This window comes from Papio anubis, chromosome 2 (genome assembly GCF_008728515.1).
Source record: "Papio anubis isolate 15944 chromosome 2, Panubis1.0, whole genome shotgun sequence".
Taxonomy (NCBI): domain Eukaryota; kingdom Metazoa; phylum Chordata; class Mammalia; order Primates; family Cercopithecidae; genus Papio; species Papio anubis.
Genome location: NC_044977.1, coordinates 103645517 through 103673084, shown reverse-complemented (window position 1 = coordinate 103673084; position 27568 = coordinate 103645517). Strand labels below are relative to the sequence as shown.

General features: G+C 39.5%; 1 protein-coding gene across 31 annotated transcripts in view; it reads right to left on the bottom strand.

The window, feature by feature from the left end:
- Positions 1–336: 336 nt before the first annotated feature.
- The window catches only part of LRRFIP2 (LRR binding FLII interacting protein 2), a 177270-nt gene continuing 150038 nt past the window's right edge, over positions 337–27568 (bottom strand). For 19 of the 31 annotated variants that reach the window (XM_009201192.4, XM_017955596.2, XM_017955604.2 and 16 more), the window contains 9 exons: positions 22595–22687; positions 20372–20464; positions 13784–13885; positions 13370–13502; positions 11299–11348; positions 6111–6231; positions 2428–2507; positions 1745–1849; positions 337–1298 (listed from right to left, as the gene is read on the bottom strand). In XM_009201192.4, coding sequence (XP_009199456.1) covers positions 1188–1298; positions 1745–1849; positions 2428–2507; positions 6111–6231; positions 11299–11348; positions 13370–13502; positions 13784–13885; positions 20372–20464; positions 22595–22687 — 888 coding nt within the window. In that variant the 3' untranslated portion in view covers positions 337–1187. The remainder of the gene's footprint in view (positions 1299–1744; positions 1850–2427; positions 2508–6110; positions 6232–11298; positions 11349–13369; positions 13503–13783; positions 13886–20371; positions 20465–22594; positions 22688–27568) is intronic. The other 12 variants (XM_017955606.2, XM_021934573.1, XM_021934574.1 and 9 more) reach the window with 2 other exon arrangements.

Below are 27568 nucleotides of genomic sequence, written 5' to 3'. Positions count from 1 at the left end.
GGGCGAGGTGGCGGGCGCCTGTAGTCCCAGCTACTCGGGAGGCTGAGGCAGGAGAATGGCGTGAACCCGGGAGGCGGCGCTTGCAGTGAGCTGAGATCCGGCCACTGCACTCCAGCCTGGGTGACAAAGCGAGACTCCGTCTCAAAAAAAAAAACAAAAAAACAAAACAAAACAAAAAACCTCTTGGACAGGGTACCTCTAAAGATGAAACTAAAGTCTTTAAAAGTTCTACATTCCAGATTGTTTTTCCTCGAGAAGGAGACAAAAGAAGAGGGATGTGGTTGCCATGATTTGTTTTAAAGTCTCCTGTAACAAAATGAACATGTCAGTAGCCAATTGTGGTTGGCAAAAGGGTGTATTTAATAGAATCTGCAGGCAGATTTCCGATCTGCCCACCCTGCCCTACCCTCCCCTTTTGGGTTTGTTTGAGGTTTCATTCCACAAATAAGCAGCAGATAAAATACTTTACAAGGTACAGCACAGTTGTATTGAAGAAAAAAGGACCCAACTCTTAAACTTTTAAGAGTATTAGGCCTGGACTTCCCCTGCCCCATGCAATAAAGCGAGTTTTATATACACTCCCCCATATTTTTTTCTAACATTTTCTTATATAAATTTAAATATTTTACAAAAAAAAGGCTTTTTTCCTCCAAACATACAAATTTGAGTGAAACATAGATTCCCCACCCAAGAACTTGTTTCTTCACTAAAATACAAATGTCGTCTGATATTAAGGGTAAATGTCTTTTGACCACTGGAGATCACTGAAGTCTGAATTGCACCGTGGAGAAGGCACTTGTGTTTTCTGAGGTCTCCAGCAAGTATCTCAGTGAGCACTCATAGAATTGCTGTCTGTCCTCCAGAACCCGTGCCAAGGCCTCCGAGTGCCCAGTTACTGAGGCAGCTGGGGAAAAATGTTGAGTAAACATGATTCTACAATTACGGAGATAAAAAATAAAAACAGCATGGACTGGTTCTAGCCTAGAATCAAACTACAACAAAATCCAAAGTGTTCATTCATGAAGATTCAAACTGGCTTCATTCTCTCATAAATTATAAAATACAAAGGTGGCTGTTTTAATGACAAAACTCAAAACAGTACTAAAAGGGGTTTGTGTCAATGGACAAAAGTCAGTCCCTCTAGGTAAGGCCCCAAGGAGCATCACCCAGGTTGAAGGGTGGTTTTCCTACTGCTGGGCTAAAAGTGCTGTCCTGTTGGCCTTCATCTTCTCCAGCCGCTTGGCCAGGTGGCTGTTGGTCATCTCCATCTCCTCAATCTTGTCCAGTGCTGTTCGTAACTGGAGACAGGGAGAGTGCAGTCACTACATGTGGTCAGAAACAACATCCAGTGCTACTCTATTTTCAACTTCCTGGGAAATGAAAGCACTGCTAATTGTGATGGCCTTGCACAGGACCCACAGCCTCATTTTTTCTGTCAGAGGTGTTAAATGATGATACTGAGGATTGTTTATTTGTTTTAATCACAGAAAGGATATATAGAAGTTGGAGAAATAGACCTGATCTGAAGCAGAAATAAAAACTATCTTTTTACTTATTATCTAATTGACCAAAACATAAAAGTAAATGGCAGTCACTATGCAGGTCAAAAACCAACACAAATTAGTTAAGTGACTCCACTGCTGTTTCCTTAAGTATCACATTTCTTACACAGCTAAGAATTTATTTCCAAAAGATTTTTTCTTTTTAGGAATGTGTTCTCCAAGCAGCATATTAAAAGAAGTACCTCTCGTTGTAGCTTCCTTTTTTCTGCTTTTAGTTCATCTTCAACTTTCTCAGCATTCTCAGCAGCAGTTTTATATCTCAGAACCTGTCCCTCAAGCCGGCTAATCTGTAAGTATGAGAACATAGGCCTCTAGTACTAGGCACTAGAAGTCACCACTTTTGGTAGCCAAGATGGAAATACAGTGTCATTATAAATGCGAAGTAATCTAACACTAACAAGTCCCCTAAGGGTGAGTCATAAGTCCTCTTAGAACTCAATTGCTATTTATAAATCAAGAAATGTCCCCAGAGAGGATTACAGCTGTAGAGTCATTTTAGGGCCAATTTCCCATGCTAAGTTTTATTATGAGCATATTGTTTAAGTGCCAAAGCAATACAGGAGGAGACTCACTAAATGGAAAAGTTCTTAGACTTTTTGGAATGTGTAAGGGATTTTGTTACAAATGATGATCTTGAATTCTCTTGAAATATCTACAAAGAACAATGACAGCTATAGTTTCCTATGTTTTTAGAGAAAACAGAAGGCTAAAATGCCCCAATAAGTGCTCTCTGCTGGCTTTTCTATTTTAATACAGAACTATTATTGATCCAACTGCAAAGGCAACCCAGGCACTCATGGGGTTGTTAGCCACTTAGATGCAGGAGGGACATTTAAATCACTTGGTACCATATAGAAGTACTTACACTTTGCTCCAAGGTGGTTATATCCTGTTCTGCTTTTGAAAGCTTAAATTTGTATTCGCTAATTTGTCTATTGGCATCTCCTAGAACAGAAGAAGACAATAAATTATCTTCACCTGTCAGAGATGACGGTATGAGCCATCAGGCAGTAGAGAGGACCATGCAATCTTAAGATTACAAAATACAGGGCTGGGTGCGGTGGCTCACGCCTGTAATCCCAGCATTTTGGGAGGCCAAGGTGGGCGGATCACGAGGTCAAGAGATCGAGACCATCGTGGCCAACATGGTGAAGCCCTGTCTCTACTAAAAATACAAAAATTAGCTGGGCGTGGTGGCACAGGCCTGTAGTCCCAGCTACTCGGGAGGCTGAGGCAGGAGAATTGCTTGAACCTGGGAGGCGGAGGTTGCAGTGAGCCCAGATTGTACCACTGCACTCCAGCCTGGTGACACAGTGAGACTCCACCGCGCCCCCCCCAAAAAAAATTACAAAATACAAATGCACGCACAACAACCATAGCATCTTCAGCAGCCCAGCTTCTGGACTATATACTACAAGATGCTCTAGCATATATGTTACTACAGTATCCCTTGCAGCAAGAGTTAGAAGAAAATTCATTCTTTACCCTATGATATGTGTGAGCAGGGCTTGCAAAAGGAGCCCTGCCAATTCAGCAGCAGCCCCTACTAACCTTATGTGTGACCTTGTGGAGCCTCCATGCCCATAGTACTGGGCCCTCTAATTCCCTGAACTCGGCCCCATACCTTCCCATCTCCCAGGTTTTGCTTCTGCTATCCAATACTGTAAGGGTCCTTTTCTCCCACCTCTGACTTAAGTCTTAACCTTCAAGGACAATCTCAATTTTCACCTCTTTCATGACTCTCCTTAATTAATTATAACTCCTTCCCTTGCTGTATTTTATTGGCATTTTTATGACATCTGTCATGCTTTTTAAACATCGTATATGTTAGGAAGGAGAGGGGCTCTGTCTTGGCCTTCCTAAATCTACCTCTGTACCTAGCCAAGTGCTCTGCACATAGTGTATGCCTAAATACATATATGTTGGAATAAATGTTGTTCAGTAACATGATAATGTGTTATGGGTAGAGCTATAAGTTATTAGATGAACATCTGACCTAGGAAGTAACTCACTTAAAATGAAAAGTTTAGAAATGATGCCAGGGGACTTTTAAAATCCCTGCAAGAATCCAAGTTTAGCAAAAATCAGTCTCTGGCATGATTAGAGTATTAAGATTTGCAAAAGATAAACCAAATCTAACATACCACAGGAAATATTCAGTTTATCTAACTTAAGAACTTTGCTACATTTCCACATGACCAAGGTTACAATTACTTATACAGTCTTCAATGTGAGAGGTTTTTCTTTTTCTTTTTCTTTTTTTGAGACGGAGTGTCGCTCTGTTGCCCAGGCTGGAGTGCGGTGGCGTGATCTCAGCTCACTGCAAGCTCTGTCTCCCGGGTTCACGCCATTCTCCTGCCTCGCCTCCCGAGTAGCTGGGACTACAGGCGCTCGCCACCACGCCCGGCTAATTTTTTGTATTTTTAGTAGAGACAGGGTTTCACCGTGTTAGCCAGGATGGTCTCGATCTCCTGACCTTGTGATCTGCCCACCTCAGCCTCCTAAAGTGGTGAGAGGTTTTTCTAATTGGACAATTACTGTCACCTTAAAAGGAACAGGGTTACCATCTCCCCAAAAGCCGTATCTGGTAGTGAAAGAGAAGTATTCCTATTTCTGAGCTCTAAAACAAGCTTCAGGATCTTATTTTTAAATTGTTATCCTCAGCAATCTATTATCCAAATACACTGCTTCCTTCTCACTCTCCAAACCACCTTTCCCTTCCTGTTTTCAAAAGTTTAAGTCTCTTATCTCAGTAATTTCATGTGTGTTTTGAAATCCCATTCCAAAACACTCACATAATAGGCAAGGCATTGTCCAGAACCGAGAGTTGCTACACTCCTGGTCTTCTGGTCCAGGGGAGCTGCTTGCTTTTGTCTTTGCCAGCTTTCCCACAGTCCTGCAAAGCTCACTTGGTTCTACACCTCCTCCCTGGGTACTTTACCTTCTGCAAATACCAGCTATACAACACCTGCCTACTCTAGGAAGTATTCACACATTAATGCAAGCCCATTCCCCCCTAAATCTGTTTCCTTTTAAATTTGCTGCTTCAGGACAATCTCTCAGATCTATCCCCTACCCTCTCTTTAAGACTGCTGACAGCCACTGAACTGGTTCAGGCTCACCATTGTAGTAGCTTCCTGACTAGTCAGCCTGCCTCTTCCCATGTCCTTGTTCTCATCTACCCCCAACACCAAAATGACATTCTTGAATAAAATATTCACCAGGAAATGTCACAAGTGTCCTAACTGATATCCAACAGAAAAGATAATACCAATATCAAAAGTTAGTACTAATAAGCCTTAATCCAGAAAGCATTTTCTTTTTTTTGAAGAGACGGGTTTTCACCACATTGCCCAGGCTGGTCTCAAACTTCTGAGCTCAAGCAATCTACCACCTCGGCTTCTCCAAATGCTGGGATTATGGGCGTGGGTGACCACGCCTGGCCCCAGGAAGTCTTTTCTTGGCAGCCCATCTCAGAAGGTTTAGATGAAAAGTCCATGGAATAAATAAGATTTTAATACTAGTTATCAGAAAAGTCACTATTCTTATTGGAAAAATACAAATCTCCTCTGTCCCAGAATTACACATAATCACTAACAAAGGGTAACTACAAATTCCTGCTGAAATCTTCCTACTATGGGAATTAGTGTGACTACAGTGATCATTTTATCATGAGGTCAAAAGTAGAAAGTGAGAAAAACCGGAATAATCTGGGTAAAATGAATAGACTTTATTTTGTGGACTTATTTTAAATTTCATCTAATAAACTCGGATTAACAAAAATACTTCTAGGAAAATTCTGAAATTATGCAATTTAGTGTGAAGTAGTTCCAAATAGATTCCTCCAATATCCAAGATAAATTCCAGAGGAAAAACTTTAATGGGGAAGGGTGCTTGCTGTACGGGAGCTTAAAGATGACACGTGGGTATGGAAAAGGACAGTGCCAGGTTGTCAAAAGGCATTTCACTATGTGCAAAAAGTTCCTAGAAATCCCTTTACCCAGAAAGGAACATCATCCCCTGAAGCACACAGGCTAGTGGAGCTTCTATTCAGCTATCTTACTGACTAGGACTGTTTTTCTGGACTAGCCAAGGACTAACCAATCTTTGTAGCATAGCTCTTCTTAAGAAAAGCGTATTACGGCCAGGCACGGTGGCTTACGCCTATAATCCCAGCAGTCTGGGAAGCTGAGGAAGGTGGATCATCTGAGGCCAGGAGTTCGAGACCAGCCTGGTAAATATGGCAAAACTCTGTCTCTGCTAAAAACATAAAAAATTAGCCAGGCACCAGGTGGCAGGTGCCTGTCATGCCAGCTACTCCAGAGGCTAAGGCAGGAGAATTACTAGAACCCAGGAGGCAGAGGCTGCAGTGAACTGAGATTGTGCCACTGCACTCCAACCTGGGTGACAGAGCAAGACTCCCGTCTCAAAAAAAAAAAAGAAAAGAAAAGAAAGAAAAGTACTACAAGATACCAGCAACCTGCTGACAAACCCACCCCTGGGACAGTCTATATACAGACTGGGATTGACCTGTCCCCTGGTACCTACTCTGCATTTCGATGAACTGCAAGTCTGAGCCATTCTGCAGTCCTGCCAGGTCACCCACTGTGCCATCATTCCTGGAGCATTTCTGTCGTTCCTCCTCTAATTGAAGCTTCAGTTTTCTAATCTGAAATGAAAATAAAGGTTCATCAGCAAGATCCAGTCTCTCAAATGAAGCCGATGCTATTCTGTGGTCACATCATAGAACAAAGCAGACCCTTATATCAGCCACATTCATTCAAAACCTATTTTCTTGAGTGCCTAATAGGAGACACCCATTGTCCTAGGTGCTAAAGATAAGCTATGAACAAACATTGAAAAGAGCGAGCCCCAGGACCAGGTGTCCCAGTAAAAAATAGCCATATTTTAAATTTGTGTCTGCTTTATGGAACAGTACATCTTTGGGGTATTTTTTGTTACTTTTGTTTAAAATGGAAAATTCCAGCCAGGCACAGTGGCATGTACCTATATATCCGGCTACTTGGGAGGCTGAGGCATGAGGATCACATGAGCCCAGGAGTTCGAGACCAACCTGGGAAACATAGTGAGACCTCATCTCTAAAAAAATAAAACTATAAACAGTTAATTGATAGGGTATATTCAAGGGATTATTTCTTAAAATGGAAGATTCCATGAGCAGTTTTTTGTTGTTTACTTTTACACATAGGTTAAATTTTCTGTATATAAAAATAATTGGGGCCAGATGTGGTGGCTCACGCCTGTAATCCCAGCACTTCGGGAAGCCAACGTGGGCGGATCACGAGGTCAAGAGTTCGAGACCATCCTGGCCAACATGGTGAAACCCCATCTCTACTAAAAATACAAAAATTAGCTGGGCATAGTGGTTCATGCCTTTAGTCCCAGCTACTCGGGAGGCTGAGGCAGGAGAATCACTTGAACCCGGGAGGTGGAGGTTGCAGTGAGCAGAGATCACATCACGGCACTCCAGCTTGGTGACACAGTGAGACTCTGTCAATAATAATAATAATAATAAGATATATAGAGATGACTCCCCAGCGGTCCTTAACTCCATCAACAGGGGTCAAAGGGAAGCCTCTGCACTAAGATTAAGTTTGCCACTCCCCAATGGGAAAAGGGTAAGCTCTATATTGGGACTAACTCTATACTTCCCAGACACCTCTGCCCTTTCAACACACAGGATCACCGTCATTAGCTGCCTTGAGAGAACCAGGACTGATCTCATTGTCTCCATCATTCCTATTTATGTGCATCTCGCAAAGGGTCATATTCTTCCTCTGCACTCTTCCTCACAAGGGTCTGTAGGACCACTAACCTTCATCTCCTAACCTTTCCCAATGCCTGAAACTTCTCCACTGTGCCCTCTAGAATTAACAGTCCATCATCAGCAAATGCCCTCTGTCTTTTCTCTAAGCAGATGAGAACCCTCTCCCTTAAGAATCCTGCTGCTTCTGCAGCTCTCTCAAACACTGTTTTGTTTTGTTTGTTTGTTTGAGACAGGGTCTCGCTCTGTGGCCCAGACTGGAGTGCAGTGGTGTGATCTCAGCTCACTGCAACCTCCGCCTCCTGGGTTCAAGCGATTCTCCTGCCTCAGCCTCCCAAGTAGCTGGGATTCCAGGTGCATGCCACCACACCTGACTAATTTTTGTTATTTTTAGTAGATGGGTTTTCGTCATGTTGGCCAGGCTGGTCTTGAACTCCTGACCTCAAGTCATCCGCCCACCTCGGCCTCCCCAAGTGCTGGGATTACAGACATGAGCCACCATGCCCGGCCCTTTTTTTTGGTACTTCCACAGCCTCCTACTACTGAACCTAGAGATGGAATAGGTGTCCTCTTGCTTTCCTTGCTGGTATTTTCCCTACATCTTCCCTAAAAGTCCCAGGTCTTAATCTCATCTCTTCAAATTATATACACTAACTACTTATCATTGCCAAAATCCCATTCCTTCATCACCATTTATTAAATAGCTCCCAACTCGCACTCCCTCTAGACTATTCCTGTCTTAATTTTTGGCAATTTCAATGTATATCTAAGTAGAGGATCTCCCTGACAAATGATCTCTCAATTTCTGGTACACCTCCTCATATGGTGAAATGTATTCCCCAGTGCTGAAGGTGGGGCCTGGTAGGAGGTATCTGGGTCATGGGGCAGATCCCTCATGAATGGCTTTGCACCGTTCCCTTGGTGATAAGTGAGTTCTCGCTCTGGTAGTTCACACAAGATCTGGTTGTTTTAAGTGTGTACATCACCTCCCCACTCACTCACTCTGGCTTCCGCTCTTGACATATGACATGCCTGCTCCCCATTCACCTTCTGCCGTGATTAGAAGTTTCCTGAGGCTGACTGGGCGCGGTGGCTCATGCCTGTAATCCCAGCACTTTGGGAGGCCGAGGTGGGTGGATCACCTAAGGTCAGGAGTTCAAGACCAGCCTGGCCTGAGGCCTCAGGAAAATGAACTCAGAAGCTAAGCAGATGCTGACATCATGCTTCCTGTACAGCTTGCAGAACTACAGCCAATTAAACCTCTTTTCTTTTACTTTTTTTTTTTTAAGACAAAGTCTCACTCTGCCACCCAAGGCTGGAATGCAGCGGTGCAATTTTGGCTCACTACAGCCTCCACCTCCCTTCTGCCTCAGCCTCCCAAGTAGCTGGGACTACAGGCACCCACCACCATACCCGGCTAATGTTTTTTTTTTGTATATTTTTAGTAGAGTTGGGGTTTCACCATGTTGGCCAGGCTGGTCTTGACTCCTGACCTCAACCACCTGCCTCAGCCTCCAAAAGTGCTGGGATTACAGGCATGAGCTGCCACACCCAGTCAAACCTCTTTTCTTTTCTTTTTTTGTTTTGTTTTGTTTTGTTTTTTGTTTTTGAGACGGAGTCTCGCTCTGTCGCCCAGGCTGGAGTGCAGTGGCCGGATCTCAGCTCACTGCAAGCTCCGCCTCCCGGGTTTACGCCATTCTCCTTTCTCAGCCTCCCGAGTAGCTGGGACTACAGGCGCCCGCCACCTTGCCCGGCTAGTTTTTCTGTATTTTTTAGTAGAGGCGGGGTTTCACCGTGTTAGCCAGGATGGTCTCGATCTCCTGACCTCGTGATCCGCCCGTCTCGGCCTCCCAAAGTGCTGGGATTACAGGTTTGAGCCACCGCGCCCAGCCTCAAACCTCTTTTCTTTATAAATTACCTAGCCTCAGGTATTCCTTTATAGCCAAGCAAAAAATGGACTAACCCACCTCCCTTCCAAGGATCTTGCCATCTATCCCTTCTTGCCCTCAGCTACTCACTCCCACAATCATATACTAGATCTTATCATTAGACAATTGTAATCCCTATACAATTTAGTTCCATGTATCCTCTCTCTAACCACCATTCCTCATCTTTCTAGGTCTTTCTCTTAGACTCAAATTCCAACAACCCTTCAACCACACTAGTACCACTAATCTACAGATTACATCTTCTTTCTACTGTACCTTGATGTGTTCCTGAATATCTCCCGAATCCTCTTCATCCAGTTTAATGTCAAGGTCTATCATTATAATAATTTTCTTTCTTACTCCCTCACCTCTCCTGCCCCATTAATACTTTCCTGGTAAAATCTAGCTCTCTACTCACTCCATGCCTGCCCCTATGCAGCTGTAAGTAGCCAGAGAAACACGTAAACGCATTCACACAAACCTTCTAACATATCGTATAATACTGTTTATTGTCTGATGTCTTCCTACTAGAATGTCCCTCAGGCAGGAATTTTTTTCTAAACTAACTTATTCACTGAAATATCCCAGTGCCTAGAATAGTGCATGTTAAATAGTAGAATCTCACTCAACATTTGTTGAATGACTGAATAGGACTTCCAAAATAGAGAACACAGAATATGGGAGGGGAAAAAAATCAGTAACAAAATCATTCAAGAAATCTTCCCAGAACTAAAGAATGGGAGCTCCTAGAATTGACAGGGGCCCAGCATCACACATGAAAACTTCAAATCACATTGCTATCTTCAAATTATACCAGAACACTAGAGAGAAAGAGAATAGGATACAACCTTCTACAAAGAGGAGAAAAATAGATCACAAACCAGAAAAGATCAGAACTCAAAATGTTCATGAAAACTCAACAGCCATACTTGAAGTCACAGCACAATGAAGAAATGTCTTTTTAAAAAATCTTACGGAGAACAATGGCAACTCAGGATTCTCTACCTAGCCAAACTATTTTAATCAAGTAAGAGGGTAGAATGAAGACATCTTCAGGCCTGCAAGGTCATGAAAAATTAACAATCCACAAACCCTCTTCTCAGGAAGCTACTGGAAGATGTACCAAAACTAGAAAATAAATAAGGAGAAAGACATGAGATACCGGAAAAAGGGAACCCAACCTAAATCACATGCAAAGAAAATCCCCAGATGCCAATGAAGGGTGACCACATCTATGTACCAAGAGAGCAAGCCATTAGTTTAGAAAGGGACAAGTCAGATGCACCAAGATTCGACAAACTGGAACTGAAAGAATGCCAGATGCATCTGAAAATACTGAGTGGGTTTAATCTACTGTTGGAGAGTCTGTGGTTAAATTGATGATAGAAAACCAAGCAAATACAAAGAAAAACCATAACGTTAACTTAGAGGAAACTAATAGTTCCAAGGGAGATGATCCTAGAATGCAACCTGGCTCCACTGTGAGTAGAGTTTAGAGGGTCCTAATGACACAAGCAGACTGGAATTACACCGTTCCTTTATTAGGAGGATTTGGGAGTGGAAAATATGTGTGTGTGTGGCAGGGACAAAGGATGAAAAACAGCTAAACCCTCATCTTCCATAAAAGGATGTCAACATAGAATGCCTGAAGCAGAACAATCAAGGCGCAACGTTAAGTATGTTACACAGAGATACGAGGACAGTACACAAGAATCAGCTAAAAGCATTTAACAGAAATGGTCAGGGGTGAGGACAGAGGAGCCAGGCCAGGGGATTGCTGTGTTCATAACAAACTTTGTAGAAAACCATATGACTCCTTAAACTAACTATGTGTCCTTAAAAAAATGTTTTAAGAACAGAAAATAACAAAGAGGTAAAATATGAATTATCTATCCTTCAAATCTCACTTGAGTACTGATGTTTGAAATAAGCATATTTCTTTTTAATGAACATTTCAATTAGCTAGTATTTTACCATGTAACTTCGTTAAAATTATTTTACACTCCATTAAGAATGCCTTTACCTGTGACAGTAGTTCTTCCTTCTCTCCAGCAAGTTTTCGTAGCCTTACATCTAAAACAAATGAAAAAGATCGTAAACTAAATATGTGATGATGTAGTATATAAACAATTAAAAAATTTTCAAACTCATAAACAGCTAATATTATCTGATAAATTACATTACTTACAGCTCTGAATATCTAAAGAAATAAAGGTGTTAATAGCATTACGGAAAAGTTCTTAACTCTCTAAAACGTATTTCCACACAACTGATACTTATCAGGGCACCAAATGCAACATTTGTTCCCCACAGCAGTGATTTGCCACTTAAAGACAAACTGAAGTACATAGGGGGTCATTTCCTTGTTTCAAGCTTTCACTAGTAGACAACTCAAATGTCAAGTGTGCTCCCAAAGGCTGAGCCCTTAGCGGTAGAGATTCAAATATGTGAAAGAAGATGGGGTAAGAGCAGGACTGGGCAAAGGAAGCTGGAGGAGAGAAAAGAGAGGAGCACAATGCTGGAAGAAGCGAAGTCCCCAAAAGCTAGTAGGGAGGGAAGGGGACCCATTCCAAGATGTCGGCAGCTGGGCCAGGTGCGGTGGTTCACGCCTGTAATCCCAGCACTTTGGGAGGCCTAGTTGGGTGGATCACTTGAGATGAGTTTGAGACCAGCCTGACCAAAATCGTGAAACCACATCTCCACTAAAAAAATACAAAAATTAACCGGGCATGGTGGCAGGCGCCTGTAATCCCAGCTACTCAGGAAGCCATCTGAACCTGGGAGATAAGAGGTTGCGCGTTGCAGTGAGCTGAGATCACGCCACTGCAATCCTGCCAAGTGACCAAGTGAGACTCTGCCTCAAAAAAAAAAAAAAAAATGTGGGCATCCATGGGTGGATCTGAGGCTTGGTAGCAGCATCAGGGTTCACTCCTGGCCTATGGAGATTTGACTCTTCCCAAGCCTGCATTAAAATAGGCCCCTTCAGCTGAGGAGACACCATTGTTCACTTAAAAAAGCAGCTGACACCTGACTGACCACTACCCTCTGTAAATGATGAGGGTCACAGCCAAATACAGATTTTGGTTTCTTCTGCACCTTTCAAGCAGGTCTGCCTGCTGGGACCTGCAGACGAGGGAAACAACAGCAGGGAAACACCCTGGGCTGCCTATAGCCAGACTCTCGTTCCATTCTCCAGATCTCTCTTGCTCACCCAGCATCTTGCTTTATTCAAAGTGCCTTACAATCACATTTCTGGAATGCTCCACATTAGAGAATGTGCTTACTAACTTTTAAAATGTTTTTCAGTTTGCTTTACACTTATATCTCTCACTCCTCTAAGAAGCTTACACATATATGAAAACAAGATGAAAAATGAAAAAAGATTGTTTTTTAAAAAATAAAAGTGAGCTAATGATACAGTATCTATCTGTGCCATTTTTCTTCCTCTAGAGTAGATTTCTTAGTGGGGTCAATAGATGGGTGACTTTGGTTTCTTGGAGAGAGGTGTCAGCAACTTTGTTTTTTCCTGGAGAGAGGTGTCAGATTTTCAAAGGGTTAAATTTAAGAGGTTTAGACTTTAAGAGTCTGGGAAGCCCTGCTCTGGAAGTCATACTTCTCTCATATCTGTCTTTTTGGTCATCTGTTTCTTGGCTTAAGAAATGTGGTAGAAAAGAGGTACAGAACCCTGGGGTAAGTAATGGAACATAAAACCAGATGTTCCAAGGATGAGAAACTTACAGCACACATGAGAAGTCTCCTGCTAGCCTACTGCTCCCCTAGCACAGGTATACTAGACTATCTCTTTGCAGAAAAGTTGGTAGTTAAGTAAAAAACAATGCGTATAGGCCCATAGTACTTCCATCCACGGGCCTTACAGTTACACTTATTGCCTTACAATGACACAGATGCTGGTTTCCCAAGGCCAAGGATGTCCGAAGAAAATGGGCCAATGTGCCCAGATTCTTCTGGTTAAGCGTCTACTTGAGTCTCAGACAGCCCTTATGCTGTTTTTGTTTTCCAAGCTGGGATATGAAAAAGTAGAAAACCCAATAGGGTAACATTAATCCAAGTCAAGATAGCAACCAGTATCTTACCTAATGGCCCTTCTCCTGCTGACTCCAAGACCTGAGCAGCTTCCTGAGACACAACAGTGATGGCTCCAGCCACTGGTTCATGACTGACATCACCATTGGGAGTGCCATCGGGGATTATAACTAAGCCATGTTTCTGCAAGGGGGGAAAACCCATCATCACAAAAGGCCCATATGGAAACAGTAAGCTCTGTGAGGTAACTCTGCAACAATACATGTTTGCTACAGGTAAAATCTGGTTAGAATCAGTTACATGGAATATAGCTCTGTGGAAGAAATAGCTTAAACCTACCAAATCTGGATTAGGGAATAAACATTGTAGTTTGTATTTGGGCTAGGAAAGATGGCAGGATGAAAAGAAGGAAGACAGCAAGTAAAGCAGTGAGGGACCTGAACTCCAGGCTAATGCTAACATACCTCTCCCGTCTTCACTGTCTCCTGCAGGTCAGCCAGCTCCTCTCTGAGCATATCTCGCTCATTCCTAAGGCAGGCAATGTATTCTTTCTGTTTCTCTAGGGCCTGGTTTTAGGTAAGGTAGCAAGGGAAACAATGGCAGAGAAAAAGAGCAGGTGAAAGGTAGCAGAGAAGTACCTAATTCAAATAAGCAAAGATAAAAGCATAAAAAGCAAGGAAGCAGTCAAAAGATTGGAAACAAGCAGTCAGATATGGGAGGAAATACAGAGTTACATGGATATACATCTCCAGAAGAGAGTTCTCATAGAAACTGGTTCTCATGCATCAATTTGGCAAAACATGTTTAATCACATCAAGCAGGAAATAAATCTTTCTTTTCCAGTCAATGAAAAAAAATAAAACAGGAAAAGGAAGATGAAGAGAGCAGCCAGAGTAAAACAAAGCTTTCCTTACTGACTGCCTCAGTACATTTTTATTTGGTGAACAAAAAGAACCCCACATTTCATGTTTAACTAAACTAGTTTATTCAATAATACAGTTGAGTTTTCAAAAAAAAATAGTTCTGGAATAAAAATAACTATTATATGTAAGATATTTTAATTAAATATTGGCTGTATATTGTTCTCCAAGTAGTGTGGCAAAATACTCAAATACCACTTAATTCAAAATAGTTAACCTACAAAAGAATTCAAAGATCAACTTCTGACCATTTAATTAAATATAACTGAGACTCATTGGCTTTCTGTTATATTCCCAAAATGTGAAAAAACAAAACACTGACAAAATAAATACAGCCAAGCTATGGAGAGTTACAGAATATGGATTTCAGAATCAGGCTTTTGGGTCCTGGCACATACCCATCCTATGCCTCAGTTTCCTTACCTGAAAAACAGAAGGGATAATAGCACCCATCCCAAGGGCAGAGGCATAAATCAAGGTAAAGCATTGCCTGTAATGCCTAGATAGCAGGGACAGTTCAGGAGAAGCAGGCTGGTGATTTCATTTGTAAATTCCCTGCCATTCCCTTAATCTCACAACTGTCAGCTAAGGACAATGCAGAAGCAGGAACATACTTTGGTTATCGATGAAAAATAAAATCTACTATGAAAAAATAAAATCTATTGTAAAAGAAAATAACCCAGAATTAAAAATACACCCAAAGTAAGTAGTCTATGCAGGAATCTGATAACTGGCCTATTTGAAAAAGCCTTTCCCCACATATTTTTGTTCATATATTTAATGTCTTCTGTCAGCATTCCCATTAATCCAAGAAGTTAAACTACAACAGGTAACTTTCCTCTCAGTTCACTGGCTTTGGAAGTGGGACAGAGAATTGCTGAGAAATTGATAGCTGAATAGTTGGGCAATTTAAAAAATCATTATAATCCTATTTTGCAACCAAATAGGGATCAAGTAAATAAGGGATGATAGCAACTACCATTTGTATAGCACAAATTATATGGCAGGCACTATTTTATATAATTTCTCTCTTATACGTTATTTTGTATTTGAAACCTCTACATATCCTGTGAGGTACCTGTATTATCCCCATTTAACAGATCAGAAAATTGAGGCTCAGAGTGGCTATATTTTTTGCTCAAAGTCACATTAAGTGGCAAAATCAGAAAATGAATCTAGTTGTTTTTGTTTCCAAAGCCCTTAAATAGTTTTTAAAATATCACAGCCCTGTGGAGGATACATTATATTCCCTTATTGTTAGCCCAGATGATGCTAGGAAAGGAGCCCATAGGGCAAATCCTACTCTTTACTTATCCAAACTGCCATGTCAATATCTGACTTCTTTTCAACAATTTACAGTCATACTATATGATGTGTCTCAAGTCTGCCTGTGAATTAACAATGTGGGTTTAGCACCATCCAGCTAGTATTAACACTCCATTACATTAATCATTAGTAATAAATGAAACATTGGGAAAACAAAGCACAACAATACTTTCCCATGTGTTGAGTGTCACTTTAGTCTTTATGGGTTAGGTATTTTTGGTTACTGGTATCTGCATGCATAGTTATGTCATGTATCACCACATATAAGTGGGTAAATGATCACTGTCACACATGCTCTATATAAACAACACCACTGAATATAAAAGACCTCTGAGGAACAGGCCAATCTGAAACTAGGAATTCTAGCAAATGATATACATGACATCTGCTCCTCTTCCACATCTTATTGCACTGGGTTTTATTTTTACCTTCGGACTTTTTAATTTCCTCTTCCCATAATTATAGATGGGAAAATAAAATACATCCTGTAAATTCACCCATTTCACCACAAAGTTTGAAGACTACTAAAATACCTTATAATTGGATCAAATGTATTCACGCTGGATCTAAAATCCTCCATATTACCTGACCATATAACCACTACCCTTGCGTTTGTGTACAACAATAGCTCCTAGAGTAGATTTTTTTTAGGGTAAAAAGTACATGCTTGTAGAGTTCAAAATAATTCTTTATCCCTGACCTAACCTCAAATCCTACCATCCAGAAGCCAAAAGGATGTGTATAATGGGCTGAACTTTTGGGCAAAGGGTTAATTCTCCACATAATTGTACTGGGGAACAAATATCTTTGGTCAGAATGGAAGTGAGTTTACGCTGGGCTACAGAGATATGCAAGTTCTTTGTATACGCCTATTCTATACATGGGCTCCTGGTGTTTAGAACCGCAGTGGAGCTAGAGGCAAGATCACTAATGAACTGAACTTTAACCTGGGAATAATGGACATATTTCTTCATTAAGTTACTAAATGTAAATCTTAAAAATGAAGCTAGAGACAAGTAGTTACTGTCCATACTGAAAATGTGTCTTTTAAAAGTCAAGGGAGGACCACTGCCCCTGTATTATGATAACAAATATTGGCAAGGACATGGAGAAATTGGAACCCTTGTTCACTAGTGGTGGGAATGTAAAATGGGACACCTGCTACAGAACACAGTATAGCTGTTACTCAAAAAAATTAAACACAGAATTACTATAAGATCCAGCAATTCTACTTCTGGGTACATACCGAAAACAACTGAAGGCAGAGTCTTGAAGAGTTATTTGAATACCCATGTTCACAGCAGCATTATTCACAATGGCCAAAAGGTAGATGTGTCGATATATCAACAGAAGAATGTGGTATATACATACAATGGAATATGATTCAGCCTTAAAAGGGATGGACATTCTGACATATGCTGCAACATGAGCCTTGAGGGCATTATGCCAAGTGAAATAAATCAGATACTGTATGATTCCACTTATATGAAGTACCTAGAGTAGTCAAATTCACAGAGACAGAAGGTGGAATGGTGGTTGCCAGGGGTTTGGGAGAAGGGACTGAATGGGGAGTTGTTTAATGGGTACAGATTTCAGCTGTGGAAGATAAAAAAGTTCTGATGGTGGTGACAGTAGCACAACAACATGAATGTACTAAATGCCACTGAACTGTACACTTAAAAATAGTTAAAATGGTAAATTTTATGTTATTTGTATTTTAGCACAATTTTTCAAATTAAAAAAAAAAAGAGTCTACTAGTAATTCAACAATTTGGACTAATCTTGAGGGACTTATACAGACTGAAAAAGGGTAATTCCAAAAGGTTAATATATACTATATAATTCCATTTTTATAACATTCTTAAAATAGCAAAACTACACAAATGAAGAAAAGATTAGTGGTTCTCAGGGTTTGGGAGGGGAAGGGGAGATAAAGGCTATGACTATAAAAAGGCAAGAGGAGGAGAAATCCCTTATAGTGATAGAAATGTTCTGTATCTTTACTGTATCAAGGTCAATACCCTGGTTGTGATATTGTACTATAGTTCTGTAAGATGTTACATTTGGGGAAGATTGAGCAAAGAATATATAGGATCTCTCTGTTAAATTTCTTCTCTTTTCTTCTTCTTTTTTTTTTTTTTTTTGAGACAGGGTTTTGGTCTGTTGCTTAGGCTCTAGTGCAGTGACACAATCTCAGCTCACTGCAACCTCTGCCTCTCGGGTTCAAGTGATTCTTATGCCTCAGCCTCCCAAGTAGCTGGGATTACAGGTGTGTGCCACCATGCCTAGCTAATTTTTGTATTTTTAGTAGAGACAGGGTTTCACCATGTTGGTCAGGCTTGTCTCGAACTCTTGACCTCAAGGGATCCACCCTCTTTGGCCTCCCAAAGTGCTGGGATTAAAGGCATGAGCTACCATGCCCAGCCCTGTTTAATTTCATACGACTGCATGTAATTCTAAAATTCTGGCCGGGCACAGTGGCTCATGCCTGTAATACCACCACTTTGGAAGGCCGAGAAGGGCCGATCACTTGAGGTCAGGAGTTCCAGACCAGCCTGGCCAACATGGTGAAACCCCATCTCTACTAAAAATACAAAAATTAGCCGGGCGTGGCAGTGCACACCTGTAGTACCAGCTACTCAGGAGGCTGAGGCAGAACTGCTTGAACCCAGGAGGTTGCAGTGAGCTGAGATTGCGCCACTATACTCCAGCCTGGGGGACAGAGAGAGATTCCATCTCAAAAAAGGGATACTAAAATAAAATAAAATATTCTCCAAATAAAAGCCAAATCATTTATATTTTAAACTGAGACATCTGAGGGGTTTCTATGGCTGGTCCAAGATTATCATTTGAAAATACTAAGGCACTCATACAAGCTAGAAATCCTGGGCCTACAGATCTGTGTTAAAGAAAATTATGTAAAGTCCTAAAAGAAGCCTATTCTAGATAGTGACCAGATTTTAACTAAAATTTTAAAATTACCTACTTTGTCCCACATGTTTTTTTACATCTTATGTTGTATCTCCCAAGCAAAAATTTAAATCAAATCAATGGTTCAACAATTAAATTTCACTTTCCAACTTCAAATTTCAATTTTAAAATCATAATTTCAAAACACCTAACAGATGTTTTGAAACATATATTGATTTATCCCCCAGAAGGCTTTTCTAGGTTTAGATGGAATTTTTAATAATCAGCAACTTGAATGTCAGATAATTATCTATAAAGTAGCTTTTGCTCTTTAAATTTTTGGTCTACAAACTTTTTTTTTTAAAGAAAGGGTATCACTCTATTGCTTAGGCTACAGTGCAGTGGCACGATCATAGTTCACTGCAGCCTCCATCTTGTGGGCTCCAGTGATCCTCCCACCTCAGCCTCCTAAGTAGTTGGGGCAGGTGCATGCTCTGCAAATTTTAAAATTCTTTTGGAGAGACAGGGTGGGTCTCACTATGTTGCTCAAGCTGGTCTCAAGCTCCTGACCTCAAGCAATCCTCTGGCCTCAAGCGATCCTCGAGCCTTGGCCTCCCAAAGTGCTAGGATTACAGGCATGAGCCTACAAACTCGTAAGAGGTAATGTAATCTTCCCATGTGTATATTAATGAGAGAGGTCCTTGAAGTGATGAAAAAGACTGGATCCTGCTGACCACCGGCTGGGCTTCAGAATGTTCCTAACAATGTTCTGAGGGTATGATCCAGAGGGTTTCATATCCAGGCCTGTCTCTCAGAGATGGTCTCAGGGATCTTTAACAACTACTCCCTATCCCCTCTAACCTTAAGCAGAACAAGACTTTTCTTACATGTTCTATTTCCTCTACCCTTCCCTGACAAGGTAAGCCTCTGGCAACTATGGCTAAGTGGTTCCCCTACTGCAGAACAGAGAGCTCAGCCAGGTGATGGGACTGCCAATCAAAGGCCACATGAGATGAACTGGAGGGAATTTTCTCCAGTTTTTGGTGTACATGGAATCCACCTGCAGAGCTTAGCAAAATAGCAATGAAGACATTTCATTTATCTGGGCCCTACTTGGGGGAGTTCTGTGGTTTTAGTTAGAGACAGCCACCCTAGTAAGTCTTACTTTCCTATCTGTTTCTGTAATTGAATTGATTTTAATCTCTTCCTATTTTATTCACCAAGGATTTATAGGATGCTAATAACTTTCTCCCCACCACTACTCTCTTCTTATCCAAATTCCTGTAATGTAAGGATATCGAGTTAACCACAGAGTTTGAATTGAATGCCTGTGGCTGTTTCTGGGTAAGAATCCCGAGGGAGGCCAGTTGTGGTGGCTCACACCTGTAATCCTAGCACTTTGGGAGGCCAAGGTGTGTGGATTACCTGAGGTCAGGAGTTAGAGACCAGCCTGGCTAACACGGTGAAACCCCGTCTCTCATAAAAATACAAAAAATCAGCTGGGCATGGTGGTGTGTGCCTGTAATCCCAGCTACTAGGGAGGCTGAGGCAGGAGAATCACTTGAACCCAGGAGGCAGAGGTTGTAGTGAGCCGAGATCATGCCACTGCACTCCAGCTTGGGCAACAAAATGAGACTCCATCTCAAAAAAAAAAAAAAAAAAAAAAAGAATCCTAAGGGAATACAGAGAAACTTGTTGGCTGAAAAGAAGAGTTCTTTCCAGGCACGACATCAGGTTTTCCTATGGAAGTCTCTTTCTATCTTCTACTTACTCATTTTTCATACTGTGTAAATGCTCAAGAATAATCAAAAGGACAGGTTTTTTCAATCTCTAGGTTAAATTCTATTGTAGTCCTCATCAATGAGCTTCTAACCAAAGCCCAATTTCATCTCATACCCCAATTTTTTTATCTTTCCAAAGAAGTGTCTCCTGGAGGTCAAACACCTCTTTTGTCATGGTGTCTATTTTCTGCTGCATGCGCTGCTTCTCCTGCAGAGGAAGAGGGGAAGAGAAGTAATAAAAGAGCAGAAAGAAAAGGGAGAGGAGGTTTGAGGGAGGAAACAAAAATAAAGCCGATAAAGAAACTTTAACCAAAAGGGAAAGTCTGTGATGAACAGGAAAAGCAAAATTGGTTTGCCAAAAGAAAAGATGACATTCACAGTCTTGGCCACAAGATTCTCACTGGCTTGTCCCTACAAAAGTAAGCAAAGGAACCAGGAATAACTGTTCTAACCACAGCTATGTGGCAGCAAGCCAGCTAGAATTTCTGTGTACATACAGCTCCGTATGTATATTCTTTCTTTGATAACTGCAAGAACTTACATTCCTAGAGAGGGAAATTTAGATTTGCTTATGAACAAATGATCTTTTATCTCAGAGAACAAGCAGTTTTGAATTTTATTTTTTAAGCAGAACTGATCATTTTGAATTTCTGTTAGCAGAATCTATGACAGCAAGAACACCATGAATTTGGTATTATTTTAAAATTATTTATATTATTTTGAAACATTTAAACTTAGCATTTAACAATCCTTAAATGACCTTTTTAATTGTCAATGGTGCTTAACTGGTTTTCTTCTTATGCATTATTGGTAAATTATTATCTCCTCCTTCCCCTACTCATACATTAGGTAACTTACCATGGAATTTTCAGTTCCAAAGACCAAAAAACATTATTTGTAATATTTAAAGATTTTCAGCATAACCATAGATACTGACATCTAAAAGATGTTCATTCTAGATGTAAAAAACATCTAAAACTATAGTTTTCAAAGTTTGTATACCTAGCACCCTAAGCTTTTAAAGAAGTCACAGTGACAAACTATAGAAATCAAGCATTATATTCTTCTTAAATGCCATTACAATGAAAAACTAGAACTTTACCAATCTTAACTTAAGCTATTGAATTTGAGAAGCAGCCCCCAAAGCAGGTTTATTATTTTATGTGGTTGGCATTTTGGCACAGAAAGATAAAAGAACAAAAAAGGAAAGAATTTCACAGTATTTTAAAATACCAGCAGGATACAGATTCTGGAAAATATGCTTCCTACCTTATATGGAGAAAAACTAAGAAAATTAACCTCATATGTAATCTGATAGATCCACAAGGTTATCTGTATCTGCACTTGAAATCCACAAATTCTGGGTATGTTCAATTATTCTTAATAATGACAAAAATTAACACCAGTCTTCAAATTTAAAAAGTCATTTCTTTTTCTCTATTAAATGGTTTTAAAAAATCATTTGTAGAGAGAGATATTAAGAGGTAGGTCTGAGGGGAAAGAGGGAGAGAAAAAGAAAGGCTAAAGTCTGAGTAGCCAGGAATGTGGACAAGTGTGGTACGTGAGATCTCTCTCCTGGGATCGTTAACATCTATGCTTCCTGACATCTCTGGCATGTCAACACTAACTTAACATTAGATGCCTTTGATAGCCACACCTAGATAGTGGGCAGGATCCCCCTTCAAACTTATTTCTATATTTATCTAAAAACATCGTCTCAAGAGGGAAAACCACATTTAAAGAAAAAAGATGGATGCAATGTAGTAGGCCTGCAAGGATGACTAATGTTTTCAAAGAGTTCTTGGTAGACTATGCTTCATTCCATTCCTAAGACGTTGCCAACAATGTGGCAGAGTCCCTTCGCTTGCAGAAACCTGAACCTTCAGACTAGCTATTCTTTACCTTTTTGTATAGAAAGTATCTTGACATTTCTTCTTTTTCATTTAGCCACCTGAGAAATGTATTTACCTGAGTGAAAATCAAACTTATTCCCCAAGAATCATGTCCCAAAAGATGGCATTCACTAATTCCAAAGAATAATGTTATTCTATAATTTTTCCTTTTGCCCATTTCCTAAGATATCTTTAGGAAACTGTATTTAGCAATAAAAGACACAAAAATTTCTGCTACCAAAGTGGGGTAATGTTTATAGGATTTATAGTATTAATTTTTAAGCATGATCTGGTTTATGTCTAAAAACTTTTAGCGTACAGTCAAATATAAAGAGACAAGTAAACTCTGATGCATCTTAACTTTCCTTCCCTCCCAACACACACATCTTCATCCCATTCAACTCATTTTTTTCAAAATTAAGTATTCCCACAGTTCATGTACGTACCTCAATAAGCTCATCTCTTTGCCGAAGGCCTTCTTTAAGTTCTTCCATCTTATGCTGCAGCACACTACACATATGTTTCTGCCTTTCTAACTCCTGTTATTAAACAAATAATATCATTTACACAGGTCATGGCACACAAGAAATTTGAACATATACAATACAACACAGAGGTTAAGAATGACCTCCAGAAACATGTCCAAACTCCTGATTCATAGTAACTTAGAAAAATTGTGTCTTCTATAGAAAGGTTAAGAAAATTTTAAAATTTCATCTTGTATAATTATTTATCTGGAAAACTTGAACTAATCAATGGCAAAATTATTAAAAACAAAAGATAATTTAGTCAAGTAATAGGTTATAAAATGAACACATACAATTCAATGACATTCATATACAAATAAAATTCAAAGAAGGAATAATAAATACAATCTCAAAATAAAATCAACATTAAATAAAATACATACATGTAAACTTATAAAATATATCCAAAACCTATATGAGGAAAATTATATAAAACATTCCCAAAAGACAAAGAAGTAGGATTGAATAAATGGAAAGGCATACCGTCTTCTTGGATTAAAAGTCTCACAACATTATAAAAATGCCAGTTCTCCCTAATCTATACATTTAATGCAGTACAAAGAAAAATACCATCAGGTTTTTCTTTTCTCATCAGAGCAAGGCAAGTTGATTTGAAAGAAAAACACAAGAAAAAGTAGCCAGAAAAATACATACTGAAAAAGAAGAAAGCCGGTCCTACTAGGTATTAAAACATATTATAAAGTTTCTGTAATTAAAACAACGTTGTTATGGTACATGAATATAGACCAAGGGAGCAGAATAGAAAATTCAGGAAAACACTCATTTACATATACAAATATATTTAAAAACCACAAAAATAAGAGCATCTCAAATCAATGAGAAGGAAAGACTTTTAAATTAGCAATGGTGGGATAACTGGATATTCATTTGGAAAAAGATAAAATGGGAACTATACCCCATACCACACACCAGGACAAATTCCAAATCAATCAGAGGTTTACATAAGGAAAGAAAGCCAGGGAGTGAATGGGGGAAGAGGGAAGGGAAGGGAGAACAAACTGTACAGGAATAAAAGAAAAGATAAGTAACCAAGGAATGGGGCAATCTTTACTGAAAAAATGACTCAAAACTCCACAAGCAATGAGGTAAAGGTACAATAAATTAGACTATATAAAAATCAAAATTTTAGGCTGGGCATGGTGGCTCATGCCTGTAATCCCAGCACTCCGGGAAGCTGAAACAAGTGGATCCCTTGAGCCCAAGAATTCAAGACCAGCCTGGGCAACATGGCAAAACTCCATCTCTATAAAAAAAAATTCAAAAATTAGCCAGGGTTGGTGGCGTGTGCCTATAGTCTCAGGTATTCTAGAGGCTGAGGTGGGAGGACCACCTGAGCCTAGGGAGGTCAAGGCTATAGTGAGCCATGGTGGTGCCATTGCACTCCAGGCTGATGACGGAGTGAGACTCTGTCTCCAAAAAATAAATACATAAATAAACAAAACCTTTGAATGGCAGAGAATCTCTAAAAATAGGCCAGGCGCGGCGGCTCATGCCTCTAATCCCGGCACTTTGGGAGGCCGAGGTGGGCAGATCACCTGAGGTCGGGAATTCGAGACCAGCCTCACCAACATGGAGAAACCCCGTCTCTACTAAAAATACAAAATTAGCTGGGCGTGGTGGTGCACGCCTGCAATCCCAGCTACTCAGGAGGTTGAGGCAGGAGAATCACTTGAACCCAGGAGGCGGAGATTGCAGTGAGCCAAGATTGTGCCATTGTACTCCAGCCTGGGCAACAAGAGCAAAACTCCGTCTTAAAAAGAAAAAACTAGAAAGAAAAAAAGCACTAACTGCATAGAATAACAAGCTACGGAAATGGACAGTTTATAGAAAAAGAAATAGAAATAGCTCTGAATATGAAAAGATACACATACTAAGAGAAATGGAAACAAACTATTTGTCTCACCAAAACACTAACAAAAGTTCAAAAACTTGACAACATATTCCAGGACAGAACTATGAGGAAAGAAACAGGCCCTCATACATTTTGGTGAGAATGCAAATGGTATAATGCTTACAAAGGAGACCACGACAGTATTTACAAAACTACATACCTTTTGACCCAGCAATCTCACTCTTCATCATAGATACATTGGCAAAATACAAAAAGACCTATGCAGTATGTCATTTCTACAGGACTATTTTCAACAGGAAAACGTGACAAACTTGAATGTCTATTAATATAGGGAACTGTTGGAATAAAGCATGGTACATCCATACTGCAGAATAATTATGCAGTGGTGAAAAAGAATGAGCAAGATTATCTCTATGTGACATTCATAAGGCGATAAAATCTAGATGCAGAACAGCATTTATATTAACTGTATGCTACCATTTTCTAAGGAGAGTGAGAAATACATATATTTGTACATATATTTTGAATGATTATATATATATATATCTTTTTAGATTAAAAATGGCTACCTAATTTATCTTCTTGGATTTAAAAAATGGAAAGATAAACCATTAAATTTTAAAATTCCTTAAAGGAAGGAGAAAATAGAGATAAAGAGACAGAGATAGAAGATTGACTTCTTCAAATATATTTTCTTTGTTAACTTGACTCAAGATCTATGTAACTATTCTAGATAGTTACAAAATTGTGAAACAAAATTAAATTTAGAAAGCAATTCCTAGTGGAAACAATTCAAGTGGCCATTGATATATGAATGGATAAACAAAATGTGGTATATATACAGTGGATTATTCAACTTGAAAAAAGAAACTCTTGTCACATGCTACAAAATGGATGAGGCTTAGGACATTATGCTAAATGAAGTACACCAGTCATGAAAAGATAAATTATTATATGATTCTACTTATGAGTTTGGTACATAGAGTAGCCAAATTCAGAGAGACAGAAAGTAGGATGGTAGTTGCCAAGGGCTGGTGGCAGGGAGAAATGGGGAATTGTTTAATGGGCATAGAGTTTTAGTTTTGAAAGATGAAAAATTTCTGGAGATCTGATCTACAATAATGTGAATATGCTTCACACTACTGAACTCTACACTTTAAAACAGTTAAGATAATAAATTTATGGTGTTTTGTGATGACAATGAAAATTTTTTAAATAAAAATAATTTTAAAAGTAATTCCTAAATATTGAAAATAAAATGCAGTGAACCTAACTATACATCCAGTTTGTAGCACAGAAAGAAACTATTTCAAGTAACTTCTAAAAACAACAGTTCGGCTATACACTGACTAGTGGCAAAAATAACAGCCAAGCAAAACAAACAAAATAAAAATCTTTTAACTATTTTCAGTAATTAAATTGTTGGTGTTAATGTTTGTATTGCTATTCTAGGCAACTTGGGATAAAGCAAAGAGAACAGAACGTAACATAATTACTATCATCCCTAGAAACTTTGAGAACTAGGAATTGTAGTGTAGGGGAAACAAAAAAAGATACAGATGAAAGACAGAAGAGGTTAAATAAAAACCCTAGAGTCCCGCATATGAACTGGAACTATCAGCATGAACTCATAATATATTTTGTCATTAAAAACAAATAAAAAACTTCATACACATATTTCCCAAATGTATCCACTGAAAAGACCCATAAACAGTCACCTACTTGGTGGCAATGAGCATCTCTAGCACTCATACTAAAACAGAACTAGGGCTCCTTGGACAAATGGCTGATTCCAGGTCTGTGGCAGAAAATATACAAGATGAGACTGGAACATATTCTGCCAAAAAGCAAAGAAGCTATCCAAAACAATTAGACTCACCAGAAGTACTTGGGAATCAACCTCAAGAGGTTCACATTAGCCAAAGATGGGACAATTTTATCATCAAAAAGAATGAAAGTTGCAATGCAACTGAAGACATCAAATGCTTGAATTTATGACTTCATATTGATATGTCAAGAGAAAAGTAATTGGTCACTGTCAGAAGACAACCAATTCCTTTTTTTTGAAAACTCATAAAGGGAGAAAATATTTGCAAATAATATATCTGATAAAATTCTTATATCTAGAATATATAAACAACCTTACAAGTCAATAATAATAAGGCAAAATCCAACTTTAAAATGGACAAAGGATCTGAATAGACATTTTGCCAAGGAAGATATACAAATAGCCAATAAGCCCATGAAAATATGTTCAAAATCATTAGTCACCAGGGAGATGCAAATCAAACCACACCTATTAGGATGGCTAGAATAAAAAGGACAGATAACAAGTGTTGGTGAGGATGTGGGGAAATCAAAACCTGCATACATTGCTGGTGTGAGAATAGAAAATGGTGCAGCCACTTCGGAAAACAGTCTGGCACTGTTCAAATGGTTAAACACAGATTTATCGTATGAATCAGCAATTCCACTCCCAAGTATATACTTAAGAAAAAGGAAAGCATATGTCCAGACCATGAGCAGTGGCTCATGCCTGTAATTCCAACACTTTGGGAGGCAGAGGCAGGAAGATTGCTTGAGGCCAGGAGTTACCAGCCTGGGCAACATCTCTTAAAAGGCCCTATCTCTTAAAATAAAAAAGAAAAAGAAAACTTTGTCCAAAAACAACCTGTACACAAATGTTTATGGCAGCATTATTCTTAACAGGAAAAAGTATAAACAACCCAAATGTCAATCAATGCACAAATGGATAAAGAAAATGTAGCATACCCAAAAAATGGAATATTAATAGGCTATAAAAAGGAATTAAGTACCAATACATGGTACAACATCATGCTAAGTGAAAGAAGCCAGTCACAAAAGACCATGTATTATATGATTCCTTTCATATGAGTCTAGAATAGGGAACTCTATAGATAGAAAGTAGATTAGTGGTTACTTACAACTGAGGGGTTTGGGGGAAAGGAGGATGATACTAAAAAGTAACTGTGATGAAGGTTACACATATATGTGAATAT